The sequence below is a fragment of the Ranitomeya variabilis genome, chromosome 4, assembly GCF_051348905.1.
Source record: "Ranitomeya variabilis isolate aRanVar5 chromosome 4, aRanVar5.hap1, whole genome shotgun sequence".
NCBI lineage: Eukaryota > Metazoa > Chordata > Amphibia > Anura > Dendrobatidae > Ranitomeya > Ranitomeya variabilis.
In genome coordinates this window covers 578373604-578389808 of record NC_135235.1, presented here as the reverse complement: position 1 = coordinate 578389808, position 16205 = coordinate 578373604, and the positions used below count along the sequence as shown (strand labels likewise).

Sequence of the window (16205 nt, the reverse complement as noted above, 5' to 3'; positions counted from 1 at the left end):
CATTCCGGGCACGCCATCCTTGTGCGTTCTGGTGACGGGTGTACGTCACCTGATCCCCTTCCCGTAATGGTTCGCCATCCCGATCACAGCAGGGAGTTTCCACGTCGTAACTAGCAACAAAAACGCCAGTCGATAGACCCGGTTCCTGTATAGAGCCCCATCCTTTCCTGGGGTGGAAGGCCGACACAGTTCCCCGCCTTATCACGTCCTTCCCGCCATGTACAACCTTCTTGCGTTGCGTCTCCCGTTGTTCAACTTCACCTCGCTGTTTCCAGTGTTGGAGCACGCATTGATTGTACTGGTCCCAGGTAAGTATTGCGATGGTGAGACCATCCACCGGAACCCCATCCTGCTCAACCCAGGGGGTGTCCCACCGGAACATCACTCCGTCCGGGCCCACATCTATGGGCTCCCCCCACTTGGTTGGTAGTGGCGGTAATAACTTCCCCATTGCACTGGGGCCGAGGACCACTCGCTCGATTGTGAACGAAGGATTACTGTTGCGGGGAGGATCGGTCACGGGAGCAGTATCGAACGGGGAGGCAGGAGTGTCTTCCGTACCTGCACCTGATGTGATTCCACCGATGTCGATCCGGTCCGCTGACAAGAACGCTGGAGTCAGCTGCTGCTCGGACCGCGGCTCTTCCAATACGGTCCCCGAACGCGGCTCCGCTCGCTGTGGTTCCTCCTCCGCTGACTCCGAGGTCGGGATTGGTGGACAGCTCCGCTATCTGTTCCAGGGGCTTCGGATCCTCCGGCTGCAGGGGACACGGGTCTGCCCCTGATAAACGAGGGCAAACCGGGACTGTTCCTTCCCCGTTCCGGCACTCGCTGTTCTTCATCATGATCTGCTGATCGGTGGCAATGCATGCATCGGACTCCGCCATTTCTCCGGGGCCGAGCTTCTCCATCTCCTGCTTCCCGCCGTTGCAAATCAGGGGGTCGTCCTCTGCTTGAAGGCAGGTCCTCACTTTGCAGCCAGAAGCGCAGGGGGTGGTAGCCATTTCTCGTGCCACTCTGGTAGTCTCCTCCCATGGCACGCCCTCCTTCTTCTCTGGCGTAGCAATGGCGGCGGCTTTTGGCGGGAACTTCGCTGGGTCAATGGCAATACACAGTCTCTCAATAAAGTACAGTCCAAGCACAACAAATCACAGTTCCAAGGCACACATGACCTGATTCTTCAGGCTTAAGTAAATCCTGTTCGTGACGCCAAGTTGGAGCGCCCCCACACCGCCGCAGGGCCGAGGGGTACCCGGTACCGGGCCTCTGAGTCTCAGTTCAGGAGTGGTCACGGTGGCTAGACCCGGTCCGTGGCCCTGTCTGTCAGTGGGGGACGTCCGGTGCAATAAGTGGTGGTGTAGCGGTGCAGTTGTGGGGTGCAGGTCGCGGTAAATAACGAGGACACCAGGTTGCAGTCTCTTTACCTCTTTACTGAAGATCTCTGAGTCCTCAGTCCAGAATACGGCTCACCAGGCTGCGCAAGTCCGGCCGGTCCAATGACACTTCCAGAGTTCTCTTCACAGGAGGAAATCTGTGCCTTCCCCCTAGCGCTATGTGTTGTAGTCCTTCCCTGCTGCGCTTACGGAAAGTACCCCACAACTGTTGTGTCTGTTTCTTAAGTTCCCTCACAACTCGACTAGATGATGTTCTGCTAATCCTCCGTCCCTCCCTGAGGTTCGGGTAGGAACGGCACCCGTTTGACGGGTAGGCCTGGAGTTCTTCCGGGACCCTAGAGACGCCCCTCTCCCACAATTGCCTCCCAAGACTTCATAGGTGATTTGAGTTAGACAGCCCGCCTGAGACTGACTGTCCTGCCGCTGTTTGGAGTATTGCTTGAAGCTGAATGTTATTCTACTCCCTCGGCGTTCCGGCCACCGGTAGTGCGCCTCAGTAGGATGTTGCTTCGGTCTTACAGCACGACTCCTACTGGTATTTCTCCTTTGCGTGATCCCGTTTCTCACTCAGCACAATCTATCTCTCTTCTAATCCTTTCTTGGGCACCGCCGCTACCCGGAGCAGGCACGGTCCCGTTACGTTCGTTCTCGTTGCCAAGCCTCTGTCAGGATCCCACCCCTGACAGAGACCCTACTGTATCTTCCCCTGCAACACCCTCTGCCACCAGGTGTTGCCTGGTTCCAACCCAGTCAGCTTTCTCTTCTAACTTCCTGCCTGACCCCCAGTTTACCCACTATGGTGGGGAGTGGCCTAATGAATAGCACCCTTAGCTCCCCCCGGAGGCCCGGCTGTGAAATGTATTGGTGTCTGTGATACCTGATCAGATGAACTCCTTCAGTGCCATCGGACGCACCATAGCTCCCCATAGTGGCGGAGCCACAGTACTGCAACGACCAGGACTCTGGGGCGCTGCACATGCCAAGACACATGAAAGCTGTGAATAAAAATCATGGTTATTCCACAAAATATTGATTTCTGAACTCTTCCTGAGTTAAAACATTAGTATTGTTGTTTCTAAATGATTATGAACTTGTTTTCTTTGCATTATTTGTGGTCTGAAAGCACTGGGGTTTTTTTATGTTGACCATTTCTCCTTTTCCCAAAAAAATACAAAATGTATTGCTTGGAAATTCAGAGACATGTTGTCAGAAGTTTATAGAATTTTCACATGTACAGCACCATGGAATTAATGGTGCTATATAAATAAATAATAATAATAATAATAGAATAAAAGAACAATTTACATTTTACTCAAAAATACACCTATAAAGAGAAAGATCAGACAAACTGAAAATTTTACAATGGTCCCTTAATCTTTGCCAGAGCTGTATATATATATATATATATATATATATATATATATATATATATATATATATATATATATATATATACACACAGTACAGACCAAAAGTTTGGACACACCTTCTCATTTAAATATTTTTCTGTATTGGCTATGAAAATTGTACATTCACACTGAAAGCATCAAAACTATGAATTAACACATGTGGAATTATATACTTAACAAAAAAGTGTGAAACAACTGAAATTATGTCTTATATTCTAGGTTCTTCAAAGTAGGCACCTTTTGCTTTGATGACTGCTTTGCACACTCTTGGCATTCTCTTGATAAGCTTCAAGAGGTAGTCACCGGGAATGGTCTTCCAACAATCTTGAAGAGTTCCCAGAGATGCTTAGCACTTGTTGGCCCTTTTGCCTTCACTCTGCGGTCCAGCCCACCCCAAACCATCTCGATTGGGTTCAGGTCTGGTGACTGTGGAGGCCAGGTCATCTGGCGTAGCACCCCATCACTCCCCTTCTTGGTCAAATAGCCCTTACACAGCCTGGAGGTGTGTTTGGGGTCAATGTCCTGTTGAAAAATAAGTGATGGTCCAACTATACGCAAACCGGATGGAATAGCATGCCGCTGCAAGATGCTGTGGTAGCCATGCTGGTTCATTATGCCTTCAATTTTGAATAAATCCCCAACAGTGTCACCAGCAAAGCACCCCCACACCATCACACCTCCTCCTCCATGCTTCACGGTGGGAACCAGGCATGTAGAGTCCATCCGTTCACCTTTTCTGCATCGCACAAAGACATGGTGGTTGGAATCAAAAATCTCAAATTTGGACTCATCAGACCAAAGCACAGATTTCCACTGGTCTAATGTCCATTCCTTGTGTTCTTTAGCCCAAACAAGTCTATTCTGCTTGTTGCCTGTCCTTAACAGTGGTTTCCTAGCAGCTATTTTACCATGAAGGCCTGCTGCACAAAGTCTCCTCTTAACAGTTGTTGTAGTTATGTGTCTGCTGCTAGAACTCTGTGTGGCATTGACCTGGTCTCTAATCTGTTAACCTGCGATTTCTGAGGCTGGTGACTCGGATAAACTTATCCTCAGAAGCAGAGGTGACTCTTGGTCTTCCTTTCCTGGGGCGGTCCTCATGTGAGCAAGTTTCTTTGTAGCGCTTGATGGTTTTTGCCACTGCACTTGGAGACACTTTCAAAGTTTTCCCAATTTTTCTGACTAACTGACCTTCATTCCTTAACCCGTTCAAGACATGCCCAGTACTAGTACGGTGCATGTCATGTCTCCCCCTTTGATGTGGGCTCCGGCGCTGAGCCCACATCAAAGTCGCGATATGTCAGCTGTTATGTACAGCTGACATGTGCGTGCAATAGCGGCAGGTAGAATCGCGATCCACCTGCCGCTATTAACCTGTTAAATGCCACTGTCAAACGCTGACAGCGGCAATTAACTACGATGAGCGCATCGCTGACCCCCGTCACATGATCGGGGGTCAGCGATATGTCAGGATGGTAACCATAGAGGTCCTTGAGACCTCTACGGTTACTGATGTCGGCCTGCTGTGAGCGCCACCCTGTGGTCGGCGCTCATAGCAAGCCTGCAATTCAGCTACCTAGCAGCGATCTGATGATCGCTGCTATGTAGCTGAGCCGATCGAGTTGTGCCAGCTTCTAGCCTCCCATGGAGGCTATTGAAGCATGGCAAAAGTTAAAAAAAGTTTTTAAAAATATGAAAAAAATAAAAAAATATAAAAGTTTAAATCACCCCCCTTTTGCCCCATCCAAAATAAAACAATTAAAAAAAATCAAACCTACACATTTTGGTATCTCCGCGTTCAGAATAGCCCAATCTATCAATAAAAAAAGCATTAACCTGATCGCTAAACAGCATAGCGAGAAAAAAATTTGAAACGCCAGAGTTACGTTTTTTTGGTCGCCGCATCATTGCATTAAAATGCAATAATGGGCGATCAAAAGAATGTATCTGTACAAAAGTGGTATCATTAAAAACGTCAGCTCGGCACGCAAAAAAAAAGCCCTCACCCGACCCAAGATCACGACAAATGGAGACGCTATGGGTATCGGAAAATAGCGTTGTCTTTTTTTTTTTTTTTTTTTTTTTTTGAATATTTGTCTGTGTCTTCACATGGCCTAGATTCATGTACATGTGCTGCTGTGTTTTTTTGTCTATATATATATATATATATATATATATATATATATATATATATATATAATATTCTGGGGCACTTCACCTCACAAGATCATTGGTTGATCTGTTATCAGCTATCTTTTATCTAATACCTGTGTGTAAGAGGGTGTCCCGTGGAATATTCCCCAGGGCTGTTTGACATTTGTGGCCTGAGACTGGCACATACTGCCCAAATGGAACCCATCGGAACCAATAAGAGAAGTGTTTCGAGAAGGGCGAGTCTACATAAGTAGCAGCGCTTTGTCCGTCTCCATGGGTGATCCGTGGGCGTTTGTGGATGCATAATGGTCATAGAATTTCTTGAAATCCCATCCATTATGCTGTAACAGCTGGCCATACACAGCGTCAAACCTGCAGCGATCACTGATTGTGTGCACATACCCTTATAGTGCATTGATAACAACTTTTGTACAATTGTATGTTGTGAATACCCTCATCCCATACAATTTACTTTCTGTTTAATCTCTCCCCTTACTATATCCGTGTTCGAAAAATAAATAGTTAAGTTGGTTACTTCCGCCTTGTCCTTGTCTGCATCCAGTGACCTGCTTTCATATGGTCAGCTTAAAGACGGCCATACACAGTAGATATCTGTCGATGCATCAGCTGATCATTCGGCTGACAGTCATCTTGGCAGTGTCTCTACTATACAGTAGGGCTTGATCGGCCAAGCTCTCCTGCGTTCTCTATGAGAAAGTTGGCAACTGGCACATTGGCAGGCAGCTTATCTCCAGGAGAACGATGAGTTTGGCAGTCTGAATTCGGACATGCATGATTGACATCTTCCCGACCATCAATCGGCCAACGTCTCCATACACGTTAGACTGTTGGCCGAACACATCAATATTGGCAGGTTTGGCCGACATTAGTCTAATGTGCATGGGGGCCTATGATCTGTGATATCTCTGCAATAACTACCAGAATCTGCCAAATACTTTCTTTCACTCCTAATAATGGACATCACACAAACTATTTCAGTACACAGCGTTTATTATAATTTAAGGTATAAAATATTCAGAATTATTCACAAAGTTGGAATATGGATATCGACTGCCCATGCCGCCCCTTTGCAGCTCTGATGTCTATAGCTTAATGTTCAAATGCTGGAACATGAAACCTAAGAAGAGACCGTGGAAAGGAGAATATTCCAGCAATTAGAACAGGAATAAGGCAAACATTTGCCAAACGTTATGCACATACTGAATGACTTTGATCCATTATGTTCTCCTGGTTTGAAAAAATAATCTTATAATTACAGTCACTAAAAAGACCAGAAAAGAGTTATAGGTGTTGCAATAACAGACACAGTCTGTTGGCAAAAGTGGCGCTGTTTCTGTAAAAACAACCATTTTTCTCATTGTGGATAACTGTTGTGGCATGTCAAGGTAACAGAGGGAGATCCTGTGATAGTGAACCCTCCCTATTGGAAACCACCATGATATGAAGATACATTATGACCCTGATTCATCATTGCCTTAGTGCCTGTTTTATGCCAAGTTATGTGTGCCTTGCACCTTTTTTTTTGTTTTCACTCAATTTATTATTTTAGTTGCACCTTTTTTGAATTCTATTTACTTTTGGGCTTGCCTGTTTAGTTTTCCCGCTTAATGTGCAGAGTCTATCAATTCAGATGTTTTCGCCTGATTCATCATTGCTGACTTTTTAAAAAATTGTGTATGTCAGTATTTTAGAGCAATTTTTGTGACTTTTCTGCACAAAAAGTTGCAAGAATAGTTCAAAATGTGAAATATGGGCATTTTTTTAAATTTTCGCAACTAATATCACAAGACAAAAAAGGAACATGATTTAAAAAACCCACAAATGATGAATAAGAATAGAATATGATAACTATAATGATGACTAGATTACCAAAGTATAATTGGATTTTTTGTAAACCTTTAATCTCATGTACAGCACTATGGAATTAATGGTGCTATATAAATAAATAAATAATAATAATAATAATAATGGAATAGAACATACGGTAAATACAAAGTTGTGGGAACTTATTGCCATCCACAAAGGGAAGTTGCCAACCGCCTCTAAATTCCTGGACATTCATTATGAACAGGGGATGTGTAAAAAAAAAAAATAGATGCATCCTCAATCTTTTTGGTATTTTGATTGTAATTAGCACCATTTTACATTGAAGTGAAACTGACAGGAGATTCATGCCTGAACCTCAGGAGGCAAGAATCAGACAGTGGTTGCTTTATTGCAGTTGTGCATGTTTTATTTTGCAGCGATTCAGCAAAAGCATACAGTACATTGAAAAGTAGGACTAGTCCAAGACCGGTCCCTGATGGCTTCTCCCCTTCCTGCTCCCTATGATTGACAGGTTTCTTTCTCCGTGTGTTTTGTAAGAAAGCAGGAGGTAAGGTTATTGAGATGGATTTATTTTGATCAGATTTTGGGTCCGGGATTTAGGAGAGACCAAAAGAGCCTGGGCGGGAGAGGTTGCTCCCATACTCCTGTCCAGGTCTTCCAAGTCTAATATCAGGTAGCTGGGTTAGCTCAACACAGTGAGTTGAGCTGGAGCTGAAACAAGGTGTGCTTGTTGGTGAAAGATTTTAAAACTACTTGAGTAATTGATGAATCGAGCCCATAGTCTCCAGTAAGACCTTTCAAAGTTTGCTTTCTTTGAAAGTGAAAGGCCATAGAATCCCAGAGTAAAACACACATGACTGCAATAACATAACCGGTGTCTGATTCATGCTGCCCGTGGTCATGCATGAATCTTCTGTCAGGTTCTCTTTATATGGTGGAAATAAGTTGACATCACTATGTTAAGATTTACAGTATGTATTATTTGTATTTATCTTTTTCATTCCTTATAGTGTATTGTTCCTATTTGTGGAGGGTAACATAAGAAAATTGCCAAAATACAAAATCTTCCATAAATGTAAGACTTAATGTCTGCATCATTTTCATGGGAAGACAATGAATACCTATGAAGGGTCCCGATAGTAAGCCCTCCAGTAAGAACTACCAACATATCACCTAAAAAGTAACTAATTATGGGATACTTTAAAAAAAATGCAATCTTTATTGAAAAAATACACTAAAATACACTAAAATTGCAAAGGGTTAAATTTAGTAACTAGCTATAAGACAAGAATCTGCACATAAAAAAAGGACGGCCCCAAAGAAAAATACTTTATATGTGCAAAAATGCAGTAACAAATGCCAAGAAAAAAAACACCACGGTATTGATAAGAATAAATCATTAATGGAGAAAAGGCCAACGAGTGGCATAGAGATTGCATAATAAGAATACTTCATAGGAAAGGAGCAGGGGTGAAAAGTAGAAGAAATCTGATACAGCTAGCAATAAAAGGTATGTATAAGTGACTGGTCACATCTTTGACTGGCTATGGCACTAGTTTTTTTGCATGAATCTAGTATGTTTATAAATTCAGCACAACAAATTCACTAGTCCAGAATGGGAAATATGTCTACATATACAGTGGGGAAAAATTATTTAGTCAGTCACCAATTGTGCAAGTTCTCCCACTTAAAAAGATGAGAGAGGCCTGTAATTGACATCATAGGTAGACCACAACTATCAGAGTCAAAATGAGAAAACAAATCCAGAAAATCACGTTGTCTGATTTGTCAAGATTTATATTGCAAATTATGGTGGAAAATAAGTATTTGGTCACCTAAAAATATGCAAAATTTCTGGCTCTCACAGACCTGTAATTTCTTCTTTAAGAGGCTCCCGTATGAAGTTTGCTAGAGACCATTTGTGTCAGGACTCTGAACATTTTTATTACCTTTTTGCATTACTGCCCTTTTCCAAGATGGCGTCTTTGGTCTCATGTGCACTGTGTCTTCCTGCTATAAAACTCCACCCCAGCCTTCATTCTGTGCTAGAGTATTCTGCCTTGCATCCAGCTCCTGACCCTGGTGACTCCCTGGCTATATACCTGTGTGGTTATCCTGCTACTCTGCTCTGAGTTCCTGCTGCATACACCAGTTTCCAGTAATCCTCCTTCATCTGCTGCTCGTGTTTACTTCCATCTGCATTTGCTGGACACGTAAGCTGTTGCTGCTCTGCAAAAACTTGAGACTATTACCCAGGCCTCCCTGGTTGTGCTAAGATATTATTTGAACTGCCTTATAAGCATAGCTATCTGTGTTTGGACTAAAACAAGGACTTATTTGTGTCAAGTATCCTCAAGAATAATTGTGCTTCATAGACTTTCTGCGTGATTGCATTTTCCTCTGAAGTTCCCTATAGACTGCTAAGCTGCGTTTAATATTTACACCAAGTGTTGTGGACTTGAGTTTCTCTCTGCACCTGTTTGAATCACCGTGTGATAATATAGACTTTACCACTTATAAAACTGTGTCCTGTAGTTGTCTTGTTCCATGCAAAGAGTCTCCTTAGTTATCCCCTATAATTATTACAATTTGGATTATCCAGAAGAGTATTGGGATAATGTCATATGGTCTGATGATACCAAGGTAGAACTGTTTGGTGGAAACAAAACTCATCGTGTTTGGAGGAGACAGACTGTTGAGTTGCATCCAAAGAACACCATACCTACTGTGAATCATAGGGGTGGCAACATCATGCTTTGGGGCTGTTTCTCTGCAAAGAGACCAGGATGACTGATCCGTGTAAATGAAAGAATGAATAAGGTCAAGTATCGTGAGAATTTGAGTGCAAACTGCCTTCCATCAGCAAGGGCATTGAAGATTAAACGTGGATGGGTCTTTCAGCATGATAATGATCTCAAGCACACCACCAGGGCAACGAAGGAGTGGCTTCATAAGAAGCATATGAAGGTCCTGGAGTGGCCTAGCCAGTCCTCCAGTCTGCATGGAGGAATGGGCCAACATACCACCAACAGTGTATGCTGTTGTGAACTCTGTTTCCGGGCTCCCTCCTGTGGTCATGAGTGGTACTGTGTGAGTTCTCTCTTTGGGCTCCTCCTGGTGGCTCTTTTTGTTATTTTGCAGGTTTCTGGCAGGATCAGCTGTCTCGTCATCTGCTAGTTAGGTTTCCTATTTAATCCACCTGGTCCTTCATTCCTTGCCTGTTGCCGTTGTATTCAGTGCTATTCTGATTGCTCCTGTCTACATCCGTTATCAGTCTCTCCAAGAGAAGCTAAGTTCTGTTTGCTTATTTTTGCTCATCTGTGTTCAAGATGTTTCCTAGTATATGATGAGTTTTTGTCCAGCTTGCTAATATGTGATTTCCCTGCTTGCTGGTGCTCTGGGGTGCTGAGTTGCTCCCCCCACATCGTTAGTTGGTGTGGGGGTTCTCGCATTCTCTGCGTGGATATTTTTGCATAGGGTTTTTTACTGACCGCACAGATCCCTTGCTATTTTCTGCTATCTAGCGTTAGCGGGCCTCATTTGCTTAACCTGTTTCATCTCTGCGTTTGTCTTTTCCTCTTAACTCACCGTTATTATTTGTGGGGGGCATCTATATCTCTGGGGGATTTCTCTGAGGCAAGTGAGGTCTTTACTTTCTCTTTAGGGGTAGTCAGTTTCTCAGGCCGTGAAGAGACGTCTAGGATTTCAGGAAACGTTCCACGGCTGCCTATAGTGTGTGCGGTTAGGATCAGGTTTGCGGTTAGTCCAGTTACCACATCCCCAGAGCTCGTCCTATTATTTTCTACTTAGCTGGTTAGATTTGTGATCCTAAGCCACTAGGATCATAACAGTATGCCAACCTTGTGAAGACTTGCAGAAAACATTTGACCTCTGTTATTGCCAAAAAGGATATATAGCAAAATATTGAGATGAACTTTTGTTAATGACCAAATACTTATTTTCCACCATAATTTGCAAAATAAATCTTGCCAAATCAGACAAGGTGATTTTCTGGATTTGTTTTCTCATTTTGACTCTCATAGTTGATGATGATGTCAATTACTGGCCTCTCTCATCTTTTTAAGTGGGAGAACTTGCACAATTGGTGGCTGACTAAATACTTTTTTCCCCACTGTATATTGGATTACTTATCCTGTACTTAAATTGAATGACATCCTGTTTTATACTCCAGAGCTGCACTCACTATTCTGCTGGTGGAGTCACTCTGTACATGTAAGGCGGTGGCAGGTCCCCTCAGTTGCGCCCTCCTCTCCTTCCATGTCACCCCCCTGTGCACTGTATATAATATGCTATGTATTCTTAATGTATTGTGCTGTTTGCCTGGTCCTAATGTTTACTATGTTAATGTATGTAACTGTGTGTTAGAAGTAGGGAAAAAGTTAAGCAACTTAAGGGGCTGGGTCAGCAGCCTCCAGAGCAGACATGAAGTCTTGGCCTGCAAGCAGTAAAGTAGGCCCAGGTACGTCGTTCAGGGCAGATGTGTGCTACAGAAGGGGCATTGCCAGATTCCCGGATGGGAGAGATCTGCTGTCCTGGACCAAGGAGTTATACAGACTGAAGGCTTACAACACAGGCCCCCTGGACTTGGGAAGGGCCTTCGCTGAAGGGGTCTCAGGCACCCAGATGCCAGCAATTGGATGACTGCGAATCTCGGCCACTGTGGACGTTGTGGGTATGTCGGTGAAAGAATAGGAAGCCAGTGTTGAAATTTTCTTTTTGTCCATCCTTCATCGTTTGTTCAATAAAAGTTCCTTTTTCCCTGTTGGAGTACAGCTTCCTTTCGGACCCTTATTTGCCTGGACTGCTGTGACCAGAGGAAGAGAAGGTAACCTGTGGGGAAAAGCTGTGTTGGTCCCGTCTATCTATGTGTAGGGGCCTGGGGGTGCTCCCTGACCATTTGCTCAGTGGACTCTGTCCATGTACTATACCTGTAAACAACTCGCCAACAACTATCCCCCTGGTTGCCCTTGTTACATACATACATTACATTACTTATCCTGTACTGATCCTGAGTTACATTCTGTATTATACTCCAGAGCTGCACTCACTATTCTGCTGGTGGAGTCACTGTATACATACATTACATTACTTATCCTACACTGATCCTGAGTTACATCCTGTATTATACCCCAGAGCTGCACTCACTATACTGCTGGTGCTGTCACTGGGTACATACATTACTAATCCTGTACTGATCCTGAGTTACATCCTGTATTATACTCCAGAGCTGCACTCACTATTCTGCTGGTGGAGTCACGGTGTACTTACATTACTTATCCTGTACTGATCCTGAGTTACATCCTGTATTATACCCCAGAGCTGCACTCACTATTCTGCTGGTGCAGTCACTGTGTACATACATTACATTGCTTATCCTGTACTGATCCTGAGTTACATCCTGTATTATACTCCAGAGCTGCACTCACTATTCTACTGATGCAGTCACTGTGTACATACATTACATTACTTATCCTGTACTGATACTGAGTTACTGTCATGGTTTCATAACTGTCTGTGGCCTAGGAAAACTGAGTGACAGCTCAGCCGTCCTATGGAATCTGGAGTGTGATGGACTGCTGGCTGTGTGAGTGACAGTCCCGTCATCCAATCTAAACCTGTGGCGTGCTGGGCTGTCAGCAGTTTCATTGACAGTCCTGCTGATCTATCTGGTTTAGTCTGCTGGCGTTTCCTGAGGTGCCTCCCATCTTTAATGATTTGCAAGGTATTTAACTGGCTAGCTATTAGTAGTCATTGTCAGTTATACCTTTGCCTAAAGGTACCTTCACACTAAACAACTTTCCAACAAGAACGACAACGATCCGTGACGTTGCAGCATCCTGGATAGCGATCTCGTTGAGTTTGACACACAGCAGCAATCTGGATCCCGCTGTTATATCGCTGGTCGGAGCTAGAAGTCTGGAACTTTATTTGGTCGCTAGATCGGCGTGTATTGTCATGTTTGACAGCAAAAGCAACAATGTCAGCAATGTTTTTACATGGAGCGTGAACGATAAGTAAGTCGCCATTACGTCACTGGATCGCTCCTGCATCGTTCTGGAGTTGCTGTGTTTGACGTCTCTACAGTGACCTAACAGCGACGCTCCAGCGATCTAGTTTAGGTCGGATCGTTGTCTATATCGCTGGAGCGTCGCTTAGTGTAACGGTACCTTTAGTTGGATGTCTTTGCATAGCTCTGTGTCTCAGTTAGTTCCTCTGTCTTCACCACAACCTAGCACAGTGCTGTCGGAGCTTCCCTCATCCCCAAAAATAGCACTACAGTCCAGTAAGTGAAAATCCTGTACATCAACCCAATGCATCCTACTTATGCCACCATGGCTGTCACTTAGCTTCTCTGCTTGCCGGTGCCTCAGCACTCATTTTGTCTCATAATTCCCTATTCTGATCTGTTCCATTACCTCTTTGACGTCCAAACTCAGAACCGTCACTCTAGGCTTCCTGCCCCAGATCCAGTCTCTGGAAGATCACACACTCCTTCTATCACTTTTCCTTGCCTCTATTCTGGATTACGCTATCCATAGTCTCAGGGTACTGTCACACAGTACCATTTTGATCGCTACGACGGTACGATTCGTGACGTTCTAGCGATATCGTTACGATATCGCAGTGTCTGACACGCAGCAGCGATCAGGGATCCTGCTGAGAATCGTACGTCGTAGCAGATCGTGTGGAACTTTCTTTCGTCGCTTGATCACCCGCTGACATCGCTGGATCGTTGTGTGTGACAGCGATCCAGCGATGTGTTCGCTTGTAACCAGGGTAAACATCGGGTAACTAAGCGCAGGGCCGCGCTTAGTAACCCGATGTTTACCGTGGTTACCAGCGTAAACGTAAAAAAACAAACAGTACATACTTACATTCCGGTGTCTGTCCTCCAGCGTCTCAGCTTCTCTCCACTGTGTGAGCGTCTGCCAGCCGGAAAGCGAGCACAGCGGTGACGTCTGACGTCACCGCTGTGCTTGCCGGCTATGGCGCTTACACAGTGGAGAGAAGCAGAACGCCGGGGACAGACACCGGAATGTAAGTATGTACTGTTTGTTTTTTTTACGTTTACGCTGGTAACCACGGTAAACATCGGGTTACTAAGCGCGGCCCTGCGCTTAGCTACCCGATGTTTACCCTGGTTACCGGGGACTTCGGCATCGCTCCAGCGCCGTGATTGCAACGTGTGACCGCAGTCTACGACGCTGGAGCGATAATCATACGATCGCTGCGACGTCACGGATCGTGCCGTCGTAGCGATCAAAATGGTACTGTGTGACAGTACCCTCAGTCTCCTCTCACTTCAGAAACACCCACTTCACATGACTCTGCTGATTAGTCAGACCATAGGTCCGCTTCATTGCAGGCTAAACCCTATCTGACCTACCGACAGTTAAGGCCTGCGTCACACTGGCATATTGCATCCGATGCGAGACACTCAGACACTAATGACACTCGGCTCCTGCTCACAGCAGAGCAGGAGCCGAGTGTCTTGTGTCTGTGCTCCGAGTCTCTCGCACAGGGAGGATCGGAGCACAGCTGCGGAGGAGGCGGAGAAATGAATCTCTCCATCTCCTCCATTGCTGGGGTCTGCTTATAACGCACATCACTTGGATGATATCCAAGTGATGTGCGTTGCCTCACTCGCACCCATAGGCTTATATGGGTGCGAGTGAGCCGAGAGTTTTCCTCGGTCCGAGACAATCGCAGCATGCTGTGATTGTCTTGGACTGAGGAAAACGGCCGACAAAAAGTCGGCTGGTGGGAGCTGCCCCATAGCTTAACATTGGTCCGAGTGCAATGCGATTTTTTTATCGCATTGCACTCGGCCGATAAAACGCCAGTGTGACGCCGGCCTAACGCTCTTTGTTCCTTCACCTTAGCCCCTCCCACTCTGGGCTAGTCCCAACCATTAACATTAATTGTCTCTAATAACTAACTGTGGCTGTCAAAACACAACTCCATTACTATTGAGGTATATCACTAAATTCTTTGCACATCAAAATACATTGAAACAATACACGTGTCTTCAAGGGGGGATGTGGGTAGCACCTCCACCTCCTTACACATGGACCCAAGGATTTGCATTGGCGGGTTTGAACTGAGACTCATGATTTTGTCACTCAGTCTGCAAAAACACATAGACATGTGAACGGCCATATAGATTATAATAGGTACAAGTTCTATCTGTGAAAAACTGACATCTGAATGAGCCCTTGGCAGGCAGAACCTGCTGGCATAGCTCCACTGCACAAAGTGGGTACAGAAGTTGTCACTTAAGCATTTCCCAGACACAGAAGTGCCTGAATTCTACTTCTTGGAGCTTGATATAAGAAGACGACTCGTAGATTTATATTACTAAATGCTAATCTGGTGATGTGAAAGTCTCATGATTAAGTGCTGATTCTTGGGTTTTCCCTCCTCTTACATAAAAACAGGTGAACTTGCCTCACTTGTCTCCTCCCATGTGACAGAGGTGCTACTGCTAATAGTAAAAAGCAATGAGGAAGTAAAAGGTAATAATTCCAATGCCCGGACGCAGCAATCACTGCATTGTGACCTGTGATATTTACATATTTCATCCGACCTTCTTTCTTATGTGGTTCTTAAGCCTCCACACCCATCTTATAAGAATTCCCGGACCGGAAAGTCTTAGCCAGTAAACAGTCTCTTCTGACTTAGGTTGAGTGCATGTGAGGTAGTTGAATCCCCCGTACAACATGGGCGACCTCAACCAACCGACCAATAGGTATGTAAGTCAATGGGACTTTAAAGGTGCTGGCCGTCAGGAGCTGAGCTTCAAAGCTGGAGATCGTTTCCAAGCTCTGGACAGAAGTGGGGACTGGTGGATGGTGGAGAAGCTGAGAGCAGATGGCACCAAGACTGGCGAGAAGGGGTTCGTGCCATATAATTATATGGCAGAAGAAGGAACGGTGGAAGAACAGCCGTAAGTAGTTCAATATTACTTATACATGTAGCATCTTAGAGCAATTACGCTCGCACTTAGCTTGATACAACGGGGGAAATTATGAAGATTTGGGGGGGTTTTGTTACACACTGTGAGCCAAAATCTGCAACTTTTTGCTATGCCCACTGCTCTTGCCATGTCAGCATGATCTATGCCAAAAAAAAGATCTAATACAGACTTATTGTTTGCAAATTTTTAAAACTATGTAAAAAATGTGCAATTCTCACTTTAGCAGGGGGTAGAGTAAAAAGTGGAAAAACAGCTCTGGGCGGAGGTGACGCATCTGTAGATGTGCCAAATGGATCAACCATTGTGCAACACTTTGATAAGTTTGGCATAAATAATAGCAACGTAACCACCAACAAAACCCATAGTACATTGTAGGAGAGAGTAAATAACCAGACCGCTTCCATT

At 44.8% G+C, this 16205-nt stretch overlaps 1 protein-coding gene across 1 annotated transcript in view; it reads left to right on the top strand.

The window, feature by feature from the left end:
• Positions 1-15373: 15373 nt before the first annotated feature.
• Positions 15374-16205, top strand: part of PTK6 (protein tyrosine kinase 6) — a 31343-nt gene continuing 30511 nt past the window's right edge. Inside the window, exon 1 of the mRNA XM_077252946.1 lies at positions 15374-15770. Coding sequence (XP_077109061.1) covers positions 15544-15770 — 227 coding nt within the window. The 5' untranslated portion in view covers positions 15374-15543. The remainder of the gene's footprint in view (positions 15771-16205) is intronic.